The sequence below is a fragment of the Carassius carassius genome, chromosome 27 (assembly GCF_963082965.1).
Source record: "Carassius carassius chromosome 27, fCarCar2.1, whole genome shotgun sequence".
Classification (NCBI taxonomy): Eukaryota; Metazoa; Chordata; class Actinopteri; order Cypriniformes; family Cyprinidae; genus Carassius; species Carassius carassius.
Genome location: NC_081781.1, coordinates 10,319,461 through 10,334,766, shown reverse-complemented (window position 1 = coordinate 10,334,766; position 15,306 = coordinate 10,319,461). Strand labels below are relative to the sequence as shown.

The window sequence follows — 15,306 nt, the reverse complement described above, 5'->3', positions numbered from 1 at the left end:
AATTAGTGGGAGGGGTTAAGCTGACTGATATGAAATTATTTGAAATGTAGAAATGCATATGAAATGTAATCTCTTCATTAATGGTTAATTTTCCTTGTCTTTTTTTATTTTTTATATTGAATTTATGACAGGAAATTGGATTTTCTTGTTTGTTCCCAATAGCTAATGTATGTAATGTATAGATACATTTTGGAGAACTGCAAATGTCATTCAGAAATAGTTTACTTCTTTTTTCCCCCCTTGTGTTTATTAGCATAAACACAATGCAATCTTTACTCACAGAGGGAAAGTGTCATTTTCTGGCTGCATGTAACATGCATTCATTCTCAACCAATTTTATCAAAATTATGTATCAGTTTTATCTAAGAGTTTTACAGTTAAATAGACATTTTAATATTATAGTTCCAAAAAGATTGTAGCCTCATTATTCGTTCTGTGTACAGAAAGCTCTGACTGAAGTGCACAGATTATGAGAAATCATGTCTGGACATAAACCGAGAAACTCACCGGCCAGAAAAATGGGTGAAACAGTATCTGCCACTTTTGTTTACAAGAAAACTCATTGTAAATGGAAAATATATATTATTTGTATTTAAATAATTTCAAATAAAATAACTTTTTAAAAGATTTTCTTTTTGATTAAATGAATGAATATATCCCCCTGAAACTACATCCTCTTTGATAAATGCATAGTTTTATAGATCAAAAACTTAGTCTAAGCTTTTTCTTCTGAAGGCACTCGGAGTTCCCTTTGGAGTTTCTTTTACCCATTAAATTTTCATAAACTATTTGAAGGAATATTTGCCAATGGCCTGTTAAGTATTATACAAAGGAAACTTCTCATTATGGCCAAGTGCTACAGAGAACATCCTGATTTTTCTATATTGAGGGTCCCTAGTCTATAAAATCTAAATTTTGTTTCCTGCATGTTTACTGTCAAACAGCCTAGCTTCTCATAGGCTAATATCTAATATAAGTGTTTTTAGGTTTGCAATTTGGACACGAGTGATTTTATTTAAATAGGAAATCCAGCTAGTTCTAAAAGCGTCTAATAATGTAGAATATTTATTTTTCCTCTTCAGAGTTAATCAAATGTACCTGATTAATTTATTCATCCACATTTATTTGCCACTTATAATTGTTGCCGTTATAAGGAAATTAATGTATTAAAATCAACAAGTTTGAGTAAAGTCAAGTGTATAGCGCTTAAAGTTAGAATTCCACGCGACACGTCAACATGTTAAAAAGTGCAAAATAACTAGGTTCGATGTAGTTTAGGTCAGTTATATAATAAGTAGATTCACTCCATGTACTGTAGGCTATGACGGACACGCTTTAGTGTATTTCTGCCACCAAGTTCCCACTGACCTTGTGTGGCGTCCTGAACAGGTTGCGATGCATATTCAACACCCGAATCCAACATATGCGAATCTTTATCTTTCCCCCCCCACTTCTGATTTTCAATATCTTTGAGGACATGACCACAGGGAATGGTGACATATTTTCAATTAACGTAATAAATAAATAAAGACTTATTAATAATCTCAGTTCATAAAACGACAAGAAAGGGAAAGCTTTTTCATTCTAAAAGAATCGGTGTAAAACTATTTAATCTTCAGAAAAAATAAAATAAATCAGATATAACTTCTTAACCAAATCACCGTGAATTGAGGTCTTAAACATACTGAGATTTTTTTTTTTTTTTAATTTATTTATTTTTTACCAAAAGACAGACTAATTAATTTAATTAATTTTGAATTCATGGTAGGCACACACCTGTACAGTAGAAGACGGCTGGTTGGTAAAATTATAATTTAGCTTACTGTAATTTAGATAAAAATTTGCATTGAATTTCATAAACAAGATTTATGTTCTAGTATATGGTTTATTTAAAAAAAAAACGAAATTGATGAGCCTATTTATATTGGCCTTGTTTTATGCAACGGGTTCTTACGAGTGTTAAAATAACACTGGGTCTTCTGTATTTTATTAGGCTACTTGAGTCTGTGAACAATATATAACAACAGTTTCAAATCCTAAATTCAGAAACGTTGCAAATTGCTTTATAGCGAGTAGGCTATAGCGGGATCGGAAACACTGTTGAAAATAGCCCGCAATCCTCCACGGAATTTCACAAACAAGCTTCATGTGGGATCAAGTGGGTTTGTTCCAAAACCCAAGGACCGAGGAGAGATTCCCCGCACCGTATACTCACACACAGTACGTATATAGTATTTTTTGGGATACAGTCGGATGTCCTGTGTCTGTGTGGGTGTTTTACTCTCACCTACATCGTTTTGAATAGCAAGGCGAAATATATAAACGTTTCACCATACGCCCCCGTGGCTTGGCATTTAATTAGATCCCCGGGGTGCGGATCAGTTTGGCACCGTGTCTGCGTGCAAGCGAAACCGGCTGTTTTTTTGCTCCCGGAGCCCTGGCCGCGGTCCTCGCGCGACTTCACTTCTGCACCGGCGGCGCGGGAGGAAAATCGAGCCCGCAGTCCAGCTGCTGCAGCTTGGCTAAATTGTTCTGCACGACTCCGACAGGCGACAATCTAAGCGCTGTAGCCGTCGACAAGCAGAGGTAAATCATTCTGACATTCGCTGCTTTTTCCAGGTGGATCATTGCTGATGTCGGTGTCGCTCGGAGACGTCAAGTTCGTCGATGCAAATATGAAATGGCCACTGTCTGCGATATTGTCTGACTGGCGATTAATCAACAGATATGCTGTATTAATTGTGATAACTTACTGTTCAGTACACGTCTGTCTATTTTTAGACGATCTTGAGATGAGATTTGCACTTGTGGATAACACTCTGAGATCTAAGGTTGTGCAAGTCTTTAATTAAAAAAAACATATGATTTGAATGACATCTTCGATTTTTTTTTGGTACTTTTAGACACTGTGTGCAGCTTGCTTGCTTGCTTATTTATTTATTTATGTCAGTAGTTTCCTTATTTGATTAAATATTGTATAGTAAATTCTCATATTTTATCTGAAGATCAGTTTTTGACAGTAAATAAAAATCACAGATGGCTACTTTTTTAGGTATACATTGTTTATCCTAGACAGCAATGAGATTAAATGGCAAGATCACCTTATGTCTCCTGCTTATCAGATTTTATTCTTAAAAATGGCCCCAGCAATCTCACATGTGAGATCTCAGCAATGCCTTTGATTTGCAGAGATTATAATATTTATGATCAAATTATCTGAGCCATGTTTTCACATGAATTTGAATGCTTTGTCCTAAAAGGTGTCCAATTTGTGACTATTTTATTTCTTCTAATGATTTTTGGGAAAACTTTTGAGGCAAAGTCAATACTTAAATGAAACATTGTTCAGATCTTCATTATGTAAGAATTTAGATTTATTAAGGATTAACCTCTGATCAAAAAACATTTCCTATGTGTAGAGCTGTTTATGTTTTCTAGTCCGCTGGGAAATCCTATCTGCCCCACCTGTGCTTGCTTTGTTTTGCTGGCACTTTCCCTTAAATACTAAAGGACTGCAGTTCAGCCTGGGGGCGATAGTGATATTTGTAAATAAGAGAGCTGATAATAATTTTGCTTTATTGCTTTCAGCTAAGCAAACAGCTTTTTGCAGACACGAAAAAGTAATGTATTGTCAGGGCCGTTTATGGGCCATAATTTTTTTATTCTCCATTGCACTTTACATTACATGAAACAGGCAGTCCTGATTACTAATAGCCATAATTATTAATCCTCAAGTAATGTTTTTGGAAAAGAACAACTTCAGGGATTAAGCATGCTTGAAATGACTCCTGTGAAGGTCCCTTGCCCCCTTGACACCTACACACACACACACACACACACACACACACAATGCAGTGGTGTGTGTGTATTAACAGACCCTCAGGCACTGTGTCAGAGTGAATAAGTGGCTACACACATTCTTTATTATTGAACCAAATAAGCCACTAGAGATGGACTGTGTGGAAGTGTGTTTGGTTACAAGGTTAGAAAAACTCTGCAGTCACAGAGCACTTCAGGGTCATGCAAAAACAGCCCTGCCCTTTTACAGTGTATGGTATGGTTCGTGTAAGGAAATACCGCTGAACTATAGATAAATAATTGTTCTGTTGACCTTGTGCAGAGGCATCAGAGATATCAGCAGGATGTTGGAGAGTGCCACACATGGTACATTCAAATTCACACTCGTTCCTGGTCTGAAAATGGGCCTGAAATAAGACTTGATTGTGGCGTAATTGGCCCAAAAGTGGCTAATCTTTTTTTTTTTTTTTTTTTGGTAGACAGAGTGCCTTTCCAAGTGCCGATATGAACTGCAATTTTCTGAAGTGTTTCTTTGAGAATATGATTACGACTGAGATTTAGCTGGGTGAGATTTCATTGAACCTGAAGGTTATTTAAATGATCCTCACCATGAACTCCCCTGTTATTATGTCTGTTAACAAGACCTTCCTCACATGACCTCCCCATTTACTATTCACATACCCTCCCTGTCTTTGATTGCACTACTTACCCTTTGGCTTCACCTCTTACTTTTAACTGAGATATTCAAATATGTCTCCTGTTGTTGAAAGCTAAAGGAAAGAGTATCTGAATATCTCTCGCTGAATGTCATCCAGAATGAAATTCAGTCTTCTTGTTTTGCTGACTCAACCTAGCACAGTGACATTGATAGGCAGAGCTCTGCTTTATTTCTATTTATTTATTTTTATTTTTATTATTATATAGATATAAAGGGTATGTCAAAATCATCATAAACTGTTTTTTTTTTTTGAATTTTCTTTTTGGTACTTTGTATTGAACTCTCTATAATTTTTGTTTATGGATACATTACACAAAACATTTGAGGTTGGAAATATTTATTTTATATTGTTAAAAAATATTCTATGCTCACCAATGCTGCTTAATCAGTAAAAACAGTGATATTGTGAAATATTGTTATAATTAAAAAACGGATCTATTGTAATATATATATATATATATATATATATATATATATATATATATATTTATTTATTTATTTATTTATATTTACATTTATTTTAGTGATGGCCAAGCTGATAATTCTTTGTCTAAAAAAAAAAACAAAACAGGAAACCTTGAAAAGTAACACCAATAATCTGTAAATACTATACATGGATTTATTCATTACAGCATTGTCATTTACATTTTTTAAAATTGGATGATATTTTTATGATTTGATTAAAATTACCATCAATGGACATAAAGACATAAAGTTAGTTTTTAAAAATTTAGGTTAGAATATTGTATATTGACATGTAATCTTAACATGTCAGCCTTGATTACATGACCCCTCAGTGTAAAATAAAACTGCTTTTTTTAGGCTATTGATAAAGTCTATATCCTATGTCATGATTGTAAACAAATATTAACTAATATTAATGCACTTTTAGTCATTTCAGCAATCCAGAATGTGTGTGTGTGTGTGTACAGTGAATGTGAATCAAGAGAGTCAGTTTGCATTTTCTTGGGCACAAATTAATTTTAATGTTTAAATTCTGAATGTGTCTGTGTCTCTGATTCTGTCTTTTGCTTCTGAAGTAATTTCTCAAGGGAAGCCTAAGCCTTTCTGCGCCTACAGAGCACAAGGGCAAATACGAATAAATATGATAAAATATGGATGAATGCTAATAAAGCACCGGCCAAGTGTGGCCCTCACTAAAAGGATTATCTGGAAGGGCAGACATTATTGCAAGGGCAGCTGCCAGTCTGCTGTGAGAACAAAGCACGCAAACTTCTGCATCCAGATTGCTCATCTCAGTCTTATTTATTATGTAATAACTAAAAAGGGTGAGGGTTCAGGTTTGATTCTGTGATAGTGGAGCACAGCTCTCTTTTGCACTGATTTGTTGTGCTGAAGGCTAAGGAAGTTCAATTGTAAACTGGCTCTCAGGGTGTGATATGACTGGCTCATTTCAGCTGGGCCCATTACTCTCATTAAATAACATAGGAATTGTTCAGCTTTTGGGAGTACTCAAACACCCTGTTGAAATGATTTCCATAGGTCACTGTTTACAACCCTTTGTTAGACTCCTACACAGTGTTTTCCTGGAGTTTACATTCAAAGACTAGCAGCCATTTATTCAATTGGAATATCAAACATATATTGTAGGACTATTTGGCTGTGCACTCTATACATACTGTTAACTACTTTAAACATGCAGTACAGTGTAATGCTCTATCAAATGCTGCAGTACTTTTGAAATACCTTACAAATTTAACAGCTTTTTGACTTTTTCCATTAAGATGCACATTTTAATATCAAATGTTTCTCCGAGCAAGAAATCAGAACAAATTAAAGTATATTTAAAACGATATCATTGAGCTTTGGAAAATAACTAGGTTGTTGTTAACTAGCTTGGAATATGGTTCACTTTAAACTACATTTGGATGGAAAAAATTTGTGCCATGAAATTAAATGATTGAAATGCTTAGACTTCCTCTGAATACTGTAAAGAAACGGCTTAAAGGATGCTTGAAGTAGGATGGTTATTAATAGCCAATACTTTTTGTCTTGTGTGGTGAAAAGTCATCTATTCTCCTCCAGTCCAATTTTCCTAACAATAACTGTACTGTTTGGCACAGTTGTCTAATTTGCATCTCATTTTTTATTATAATATATATATATATTTTTTTTTGGTCAGTCAAATTCATTGCTTTTTTAAAACCAAAATTCAACATCGGAAGGGGAATGGAAATGGTTATTTGTGGTTATAAAAGACTTAAATCTGAGAGACCTTAATATGCAGATTAGAAATAGTCAGAGTTTACAAACCTCTATAGGAAGGTTTTTATAGAATAAGTGCAGATGATACAACAAGAGGTCGTTGCTACATATATACGTTTGTGTATAGTAAAAATTTAATTAAGGCTTCTTGTACTAAATTACTAGATTTCTAAACCGACTTCATTCCACAGGGACATTTAACTTTGCAGTGGAGAAAGTCATTTACATTAAATGTTTGGTTTGATCATTTTGAAATCCACAGCTGCCTGTGGTGGTGGTGGTGTGTGTGTGTGTGTGATGTCCTGACCACTTTGGGTCATCTTTCCTTTGAAGATGCATTGCATCACCTCTCGGCTGAATAACAAACATGCCTATCCAGTGTTTGGGTCAGGAATGGCTGCCAATACAAATTCCTTTGCCAAATAAAGCATTGGTCTGATCGTTTATTGTGCTGACAAAGATTCCTGAGAAACTCTAATTCGATAACTCCTTCAATACCCTGATTTAGGGTTAATGAAATCATCCCTTACACTTCAAAAGGTACTTGTAGTTGCTTTTATGTTTGAAACTGGAATTCTGGTGGGTATTTAAATCTCCTGGAATTTGTTACCCAAGTCCAAATGTTCCTCAGATAAAGCCTACTTTACACATGTCTATATGGATTATTTTAACTAGAAACACAAAGAATAATTTGTCCTAGACTGAATAACTAATAGTTTTTAGCTAGCCATTGTTATAACACAGGTCACTGTCCAAGCCAATTTCTTTTAAGCTGTACTTTGTTTTCTCAGAGATCATCTACTTTTGAGGGGAACATATTTAGATAGTAAATAGTTAGAATAGTAAGAATGTATTGTTTCAATTTCAAATCTTAAAAGATTTATGAACATAAAGCCCTTTAATTTCTCAGTCTTAGTATAATACATTTTAAAATCGATGATGACAATAAGATGCAACAGTCAGTTTTTTTTCCACTCTTCTACTCAGAAAGTAGTGGAATTGTACATTCATTGGTAATTTTGTTCTAATCTGATGTTAGACAACTTGTTACCTTAAAGAAATAATGTATGTCCCTCAGCAGTGTAGCTGATAATCGTATGATGCACACTGCTCTAATGTTCTCAATGTGTGTGTTTGTGTCTCCCAGTGTAATGTTTTGGTCGATGTGTGAGTTGCTGTGGGAATGAGACTGCGTGGCAGGGATTTGGAGGATTCCACTGTCTCCTGGATACCAAGCGTCCTGGGTGTGCAGACCGTCAGGCTCCGCCTTCGCCTCAATCGCCGTGACGACAGGGGGAGGGGCCTTTGGCAACTGGTTGACCTGGGAGAGGAAGCACAGAGTGGGCATCGGATACGAGACAGGACGCCTCCTACTTGTTCTCAAAGTAAGACATAAATTCATAATTGCAGTTCAACAGTTGAGTTCACAGACATAAAATTCATTCTAATTCTAACAGCTTTATGTGGATGGCTAATAGTGTTGGGCGATTTGCTCCATAGTCCTATCGTCAGCCTGTGAGATATATAATATAAATAAACTTGCCTTGCCTATGAGATTGCCGATTTACGATATTATCATGCTCATGTATATAACTCCAGCATACGACAGCCTAATGTTAGTGTAATTCGTTAACTACACATTATATCTTTTTTATTGAAGTAGCACATGTATGTCTTGATGTTCCTTAGTTATTTAAACAGCAGCTACAGAAAGCAAGCAAAGAATATTTACATTATCAAAAAACATCATCAATGACTTCAGTCCAGCACGAGTTTATGCCGTTTAAAAAAACACTTCAATTGTAATCAGTGAAGCTGTCTCTTATACTGTATGTGACCCTGGACCACAAAACCAGTCTTAAGTCACTGGGGTATATTTTTAGCAATAGTCAAAATGATACATTTTTCCTTTATGCCAAAAATAATTAGGATACTAAATAAATTTCATATTCCATGAAGATATTTTGTAAATTGCCTACCGTAAATATATCAAAACCTAATTTTGATGCATTGCTAAGAACTTCATTTCGACAACATTAAAAGTGATTTTCTCATTATTTTGATTTCATTTGATTTTTTTATTTTTTTTTGCACAGATTTTCAAATAGTTGTATCTCGGCCAAATATTCTGTATATATAGTTAACAAACCATCCTTCAAATGAAAGGTTATTTATTCAGCTTTCAGATGATATGTAAATCTCAGTTTCGAGATATTGACCCTTATGACTGGTTTTGTGGTCCAGGGTCAAATATTTACATCGCATGTACATCTGCACTTTTTTTTTATGATGAGTGTTTCAGCGATGACTCATCTGAATGCCTCTAATTGGCCATTATGTTCATGAACTCAACGGAATCGTGTGTGATTGATTATAACACGCAACCCTGAAAAAAAGCGTAAAAAGAAATATGGTGTAACAAATAAGTTCTAATAGTAATTAAATAGTACTATAATAATAATAATAATAATAATAATAATAAATTTCTTGATATCGTCAAAGGCATCAGGTATCTCTGACCATCATCGATACATGATAATATCGATACTCTTAAGCTAAGAGTTATATTAGGGTTCTTGATGCTGTTTCCTCACTTCCTGTTCATGACTGAAAATGTCAGATCTATAGACAGTGTATAAAATGCTATTTTTGCATACAGAGACCTCTTTGTAATACTCAGGCTTTTATCATCATTAAAAGGGATTTAGATGGTTCTCCAGCTGATGAAAGGACCGGCAAATACATGAGAATAGAGTAATTGGGCACAAGAGGAAAAAAAACATTAGAGAGGATAAGATAGACAGTAAGAAAAGAAGAGTGAGAATATCATCTGTTCATTACATCGGACCCTGGGATTCAGCACTGCTTGACTCTTAAAAAGATTAATGGAGATTAATGTGTGTCGTTCTTAATTATTGCACTCCCTATTCTCACGCTGTGTATGAAGAAAGACAGATGTTCCTTCCATTTTTTGGGGGGAAATAATATACAGCACTATAATTGTCTTACACATACATACACTAATTTTTAGTGCTAGTTTTCATATTTTGATCACATGGTCTTTTAGTATCAGGGTTCCCTTGTCTGTTGCTATGGCAATGTGTCATGTATGGAGTAAATAACTTGTTGATGTTGTTTGTGAGGGGTAGCACATCAATTAATTTTCTTTCTTCATAAAACCCCTCCTCTATGCTAGGCGTTGGCTGGAGTTGCTTGCTTTTTTTTAATCTTTTGTTATTTTGGTTTGAGTTAGTAGATTTGTGTGTATGGGTGCACACTGTATTGCACATTTTGTGCGTGTGCAATTTCCAGTCAGTGGCTGCAGGCAATTCCGGGCATGTGACTCTGAAACCAGAAAATTGATGATGGTTCTCCGTTTAGTTCACCTAGAGCTTTAGTTCCAGTCAAAGCAGCATTTTGTCAACATGTCAGATTGGTGGTTTAACATCAGTGTGTGTGAACATTATAAAATGCTTGTTAAACAATTAGCTTTGAATCCAGTAATGCCTTACATCTGAATGCAATAAGAAAATTTAGATTACTGTAATTGAGAAAATAGTAACAATAATGATAGAAAATCGTTTACTTGACTCCACATGACATTTTTTTTCTTGGTGAATTGAAAAATAAAAATCCAAAATGTTTTGAACTAATATAATGTAACATGTTTCAAACTTTTTTCCATCTTCCTTTCTTTTTCATTCATACACATACATGGACACTCACACATAGTAGTTGTCCCTCATCTGCAGTGTTAATGGGTTTGAGATGATTGAGTTGCCATTAAAGATGAATCCATGACTTTAATTAACTTTTGATGTATTGTCTTCTGTATTCCAGGCATAATTAGAAATTAAATATAGCAATCAGCTGTATGGGTGAATGGCAGCCAGCTCTGCGTCAGAATATCTAAATGTATTTCACAGAGTGCTGTGTCCAGTGAGACAGTATATTTCACTGGTTCTCAGCTGTTAGCTCATGTTCTATGCTTTTGTATTCTAAACTGTTTTGATGCTATGTTAGATCACCACTTGGTTCTAGTGTTAAATCTGGGTCCTGAAGCAAAACTTGTAGAAGTGATTTGTATAGAGGCCTTGGTTTGGTGAATACTTGTGTCAGGCTAGCGGGGTTTAGAGCACAGTTTCCATGAGTTTGCTCTTTGTCTGTGGTTTGCGTCCTCTTAGTGGTCAGTATGGCTGCTCCCTAGATACCACTGTCTCTCAGCCATGGGAGCGGATGTGATTTCTGTGATAGCAGCTAGTGCTCTGCCAGCAAGATTCTTCACAAGTCCCAAAGATAATAACCTTTCTTTCTTTCTTTCTTTCTTTCTTTCTTTCTTTCTTTCTTTCTGTCCATGCTGGCTTTTATTTCTGGAATGGCAAGTGCTGTTGTCATAGCAACCCATGTTGATTATTGATCTTGCTGATGACCCATTTCATTTTGTGTAAGTCTGATGTAGTTTGAACTTTGCTGGTGCTTTTGTTTCTGTGTTTACGTGGTCATCCATTTGTTGTTTTCAAAGCATGTGGCTCTTTGTTGTAAAGGGAGTGTGGGTAAATGATTGTGTCTGTGTGTGTGTGTGTGTGTGTGTGTATATATCTATATATATATATATATATACACACACATACATACTTACAAACATACATACATACATATGTATACTGTACATATATGTATGTATATGTGACCCTGGACCTTAAGTGGCAATTGTTCGAAATTGAGATTTATACATCACATGAAAGATGAATAAATAAGTTTAAATAAGTTTTCCATTGATGTTTGGCTTATTAGGAGCTGACAGTATTTGGCAGAGATACAACAATTTGAAGATCTGCAATCTGAGAGTGCAAAAAAATCAAAATGCTGAGAAAATCGCCTTTGAATTTGTCCAAATGACTTCTTAGCAATGCATATTACTAATCAGACATTAAGTTTTGATTTATTTACGGTAGGAAATTTACAAAATATCATCAAGGAACATGATCTTTGCTAAATATCCTAATGATTTTTGGCATAATAAAAAAAAAACAGGGGAGGAGGTTCAGAGTTCAGTGGTGACTGGGGCAAAAGAGAGGAGGCGAGGTGGTCTGCTGGTTCTGGCCTCCACAGTCTCCTCCCTGATGGCAGCAGACTGAAGAAGCAGTGTGATGGGTGGGTGGGATCACCTGCAATGCAGAGGGCTTTACGGGTGAGGCGGGTTCCATAAATGTCCTGGAGCGAGGGGAGAGAGATACCAACGATCTTCTCAGCTGCTCTTATTATGCGTTGAAGTGACTTGCGGCAGCACACGTTTGGCGCGCTTGGTGGTCACGTGACCGGGCACTGAGGAAAGATTAGAAAAGCACACTTTGTGTTCTTCCATTATATATATTCGCCTGTGAGGGGAAAAAAATAGTGAATTGTGTTAATATTTACAACACACAATATACATTTACAATGTATAATATACATATATTGGGTAAATCTAATTCTAAGTCATATTGTCTTTATAAATATTAGTATTGATGTGTATAAAGTGTATACAGAGTATTCAGGTGTCAACAAAAGGGGCAAAAGGAAGATAAGAAAAATGATAATATGATTTTGTTGTGATGACAGTGACATTAAAGTGCTGTCTAAAAGAGACACAACAGAATGTAAAGCAAAGCTTTATAAAAACAGTTGTATGTATCTGAAATTGATTTTGCACTGAATAAAGATACCAACAGAGGAGCTGTGAAGGAGCAGACGTGACTCTCCCGGTCTTTTCATTTTATCCTGTTTTTACAGTTTTTACAGTAATCTGTCTGACGGGCCTCCGGAGGCGGGCCTGCAACACAGGCGCCATATCACACAGTGATGTAGCTAGTCAGGATGCTCTCGATGGTGCCTCTTTAGAAGGTGTACATGATGGGGGCCAGGGCTCTGGCTCTTCTTGGTTTGTGGAGGAAGTAGAGTCGCTGCTGTGTTTTCTTGGCCAGTGCTGTGGTGTTGTCAGTCCAGGAGAGGTCCTCTGTGATGTGCCAGACCCAGGAATGTGGTGTGGCTTACTCTCTCCACAGTCACACCATTGACAGTCAGAGGAGCATGTTGAGTGTACACTCTTCTGAAGTCAACAACAATCTCCTTTGTCTTTTCCACATTCAGAGAGAGATTGTTGTCACTGCACCACCCGGCCAGGTGGCTCACCTCATTCCTGTAGTTTGTTCCATCTCTGTTGCAAATGAGACCCACTACAGTTGTGTCATCTGCAAACTTAATTAAGATGTTGTGTGACGGTGTGCAGTCGTGGGTCAGCAGAGTGAAGGGGAGGGGGCTCAGCACACATCCTTGGGGGGGACCAGTGTTCAGTGTAATGGTCCTGGATGTGTTACTGCCGATCTGTACTGCCTTAGGTCTTCCAGTCAGAAAGTCCAACAACCAGTTGCACAGCAAAGTGTTGAGCCCCAGCTGGACCAGTTTGTGTATGAGGTGTTGAGGGATGATTGTGTTGAATGCTGAACTGATGTCTAATAACAGCATTCTGACATATGAGTCCTTTTTGTCCAGATGTGTGAGTGCTGAATGGACGGCAGTGGCGATGGCGTCATCGGTCGAGCAGTTGGACCGATATGCAAATTGGAAGGGGTCCGGGAGGGGAGGTTGGGGAGGGGCAGACTTGATATGGTGCATGACTAGCCGTTCAAAACACTTGATGAGAATAGGAGTAAGTGCAACTGAACGCTAGTCATTGAAGCAGGATGGAGACGGCTTCTTCAGGAACAGAATGTTGGTGGTAGCTTTGAAGTATGTGGGACATGTGGGGACAACAGACTGGCTAAGTGAGATGTTGAAAATGTCGTTGAAGACATCAGTGAGTTCCACTGCACAGTCTCTCAGTACACGCCAAGGAATGTTGTCAGGACCTAGAGATTTTCATGCGTTGATCCTGCTGAGGGATCTCCTCACGCTGTCCGGGAGCAGTATCAGAGATATGGTTCTCAGCACCAGGCTTGGTTGGCAGGCTGCCTTGGGGGACCAACAGGTAGGGAGTCTCAGGCTGGTAGAGCAGGACTGGAGGGAACAAACAGCACACACAAATACTCAACAAGGCACCACTCAAAACCACAAAACAACACTACTCAGCGCAACACACAGAGACAACAAGATGGGGAAAAGAAAAGAAAAAGTAAAGCAAAACTAAACAAAAACAAATGTAATGGAAATATTTCCAAATTTAGACTGAAAAATATCTAAAGTATAAAATCTAAACAGTTCAAGAGCTGAAACAAGACTGATGAATGACTTAATACGATATAACAATTAAATATAAACAAGAATAATAAGGAGCAAAACCAAAATCAGAAAATCAAGAGCAAAAACTACAACAAGGATACCCAGTAACAGGGCAAGATTGGGATATAGAGCAGCAAGTCAATAACTGTCCCTGTGGCACAAGACGAACCAGCAATGACTAGAGGGAAAAAAAGCACAATATGAAAGGAGGAAGGTACACGAGGACCATAATTTTACAAATGAAACTGTATTTTTATTATGTTTTAAAGTGGAACTTTTATTCAGTATACACAATCTTAAGTTTTTTTGGCTGTCATAAAAGATGTTTAAAAATATATTGTAACCCACATAATTTTTATAATTTATTTTATAATTTTTTTTTAATTATTATTCCATTGCAAATTATGGCATGATAATCCTGGAATTGAACCATTTTTTTCCAGTTCTGTTTGTTTGTATGCATGAAGACATGCATTAATGTGTGTGTGTGTGTGTGTGTGTGTGTGTGTGTGTGTGTGTGTGTGTGTGTGTGTGTGTGTGTGTGTGTGTGCGTGTGTGTGTGGTTAGACTTGGAAGACAATTGGCTTGACCTTCAGTTGACCTGGAAGCAGTTTATCACATGCAAGTATCCATGTGGGAGGTCAAGGACAGGTCAGTTTAATAGACTGTGTGTGTGTGTTTGGGCTGGGTTGGGGTTGGGGTGTGGTGGTCAGGTCCTGGTATTCCTTGTGTTATGGGGACCAAATGTCCTCACAAGGTTATACCAGTACAGTTTAACCCCGTGGGAACATTTTTTGGTCCCCATGGGGCTTATAAATCATTCAGAAGAATCTCTTTTGAAAATGTAAAATAGCAGAAAATTTTGTGTAAGGGGTAGATTTAGGAGTAAGGTTAGGGATAAAATAAAGGGAAGGGACAGAAAATAGAAAATTAATTTTTAAATTTAATTTAAATTTAAAATACAGTTTGTACAGTATAAAAATCATTGCGTCTATGGAATTTCCCCATAAAACATGGAAACAGTGTGTGTTTGCTTTGTGTAGTTTTCTTGTAGCAGCAAAGTGTTGATATAGAAGGGGCCAAAATGTAATTTATTGCCTCACTGCCCAATGGCTTAGCCTTTTCATACAAATACTTTTTCTGAATCTTATTTCACTGTCCAGATTACATAGTGGTTAATCTTTTGCTTGTGTATCTAACAACATTATCCTGGACAGAGCAAGTCAGCAGATACACTGTCTGTACACTAGCCAGCATGTGATAGTGTGTGAGTGTGGGTGGTACACGAGCCAGACCCCCGCCCCCCC

The 15,306-nt window shown here is 36.7% G+C and overlaps 1 protein-coding gene across 3 annotated transcripts in view; it reads left to right on the top strand.

Annotated features, from left to right (window-relative positions):
- Positions 1–1,978: 1,978 nt before the first annotated feature.
- Positions 1,979–15,306, top strand: part of scml4 (Scm polycomb group protein like 4) — a 28,618-nt gene continuing 15,290 nt past the window's right edge. The window contains exons 1-2 of one of the 3 annotated variants that reach the window (XM_059512586.1): positions 1,979–2,586; positions 7,890–8,127. In XM_059512586.1, the coding sequence (XP_059368569.1) occupies positions 7,926–8,127 (202 nt within the window). In that variant the 5' untranslated portion in view covers positions 1,979–2,586; positions 7,890–7,925. Of the gene's footprint in view, positions 2,587–7,889; positions 8,128–15,306 lie in introns of those variants that run through there. The other 2 variants (XM_059512587.1, XM_059512588.1) reach the window with 2 other exon arrangements.